Source organism: Quercus suber, unplaced genomic scaffold (assembly GCF_002906115.3).
Source record: "Quercus suber isolate HL8 unplaced genomic scaffold, Cork oak 2.0 scaffold_449, whole genome shotgun sequence".
Classification (NCBI taxonomy): domain Eukaryota; kingdom Viridiplantae; phylum Streptophyta; class Magnoliopsida; order Fagales; family Fagaceae; genus Quercus; species Quercus suber.
This window is the reverse complement of record NW_027069900.1, coordinates 601116-602445: the sequence shown is the minus strand read 5'-3', so window position 1 is coordinate 602445 and position 1330 is coordinate 601116. Positions and strand designations below refer to the sequence as shown.

The following is a 1330-nucleotide window of genomic DNA, read 5'->3' as shown; positions in this document are numbered from 1 at the left end:
TCCAATAGTTGAAACTATCTTCAAATAAGGTAAGACTGAATATATGATTTTCCCATTGGCCTGCTTTGGTGTTCTATATTAAAATTATTATGATAGAAGTAATTAATAGCAACTTTTGCTCTAGACTGCTATATAACTTGAGCATGATAATTTTTACTCTCTGCCCTGCATGTCAGGGACGAATGCAGGATTTTAAGTTGGGGGGGCCGGAGATAAGCGAAAAAAAAAATTTCAAATACGCATCTATATAGTATTAATAAACTATTAACCAAGACAAATACCCAAAAATAATTGTTTCTTAATATATTAAGATACAATCATTTACTAACAAAAACAAAAAACACGAAACACTATTGTTTCTTTATACAATCATCTATGAAAAGGGAACTTGACGCTCTTTCAAATTTTCAAAATCATTTACAATTGAATCCAAACTAAATGCCAAAACTATATCCTTTTCAATGTATAACATCAAAGAGTCCGTCAAAAAATCATCTTCCATTTTGTTTCGAAGGTTAGTTTTGACAACTTTCATAGCTGAAAATGCTCGCTCTATAGTAGCAGTAGAAACTGGAAGAGCATGCACAAGTCTCACCATTCTATAAACAAGTTTATAGTGTTCTGAATTTCTAGTTCTCACTAACCATTGAGACAACTCAGATAAACTTTTCAATTCTTTGAACTCTGGAACCTGGACTACATTATGCTCAAAATGATAAAGCTCATTTTTTAACACTTGTTTGTCATAATCTGTGAAATCTTATGGATAGAAATTCTCTACCAACAAACAAAGATCACTACTTCTGAAAGATTTTAATGCCTCTCGAGGTTCTAAAGCTGAGCTAAGCCTAAGTAACTCCATTGTATCTTCATTAAACCGATAATTTAGTTCCTGTAGTTAAGAATCTATTGTAGTATAAAAAATATTTACTCTATAATGATACTCAATTGTAACGTTATCTTGCTGATTACGAGCTCGACCTCGCCTCGGAACATAACGAGCATTCATATCTAGGACATCAATGCAATGCTTCTCACAAAATGATATCACAGTGGTGAGTAAGCCATCCCATCCATCATCTCTAAATTTTTGGATAAGTGCTTTAGTAGATGAAACTAAATACCTGGCATTTAAAATGTCTTGAGATTGGCTTTGCAAAGCTTGACAAAGTTTATCAGTGATCTCCATAGTTTCCTTCTCAAAATGCAAGATGAAGACAAATTCAAGTGAAGTTAAACTCTCATAAGTTAACTCTGCTTCTGCCCAATGTTCTCCATCAATTGCATCATCAATTATATTTTGTAAAACTTCAACAGTTGAAGTAAACAT

At 32.6% G+C, this 1330-nt stretch overlaps 1 protein-coding gene across 1 annotated transcript; it reads right to left on the bottom strand.

The window, feature by feature from the left end:
• Positions 1-373: 373 nt before the first annotated feature.
• On the bottom strand, positions 374-1330 carry LOC112012833 (uncharacterized). The gene is made up of 2 exons (XM_024045208.1): positions 932-1330; positions 374-691 (listed from the first exon to the last, which is right to left on the bottom strand). Exons 1-2 carry the CDS (start codon positions 1328-1330, stop codon positions 374-376), a joined length of 717 nt encoding a protein of 238 aa, XP_023900976.1.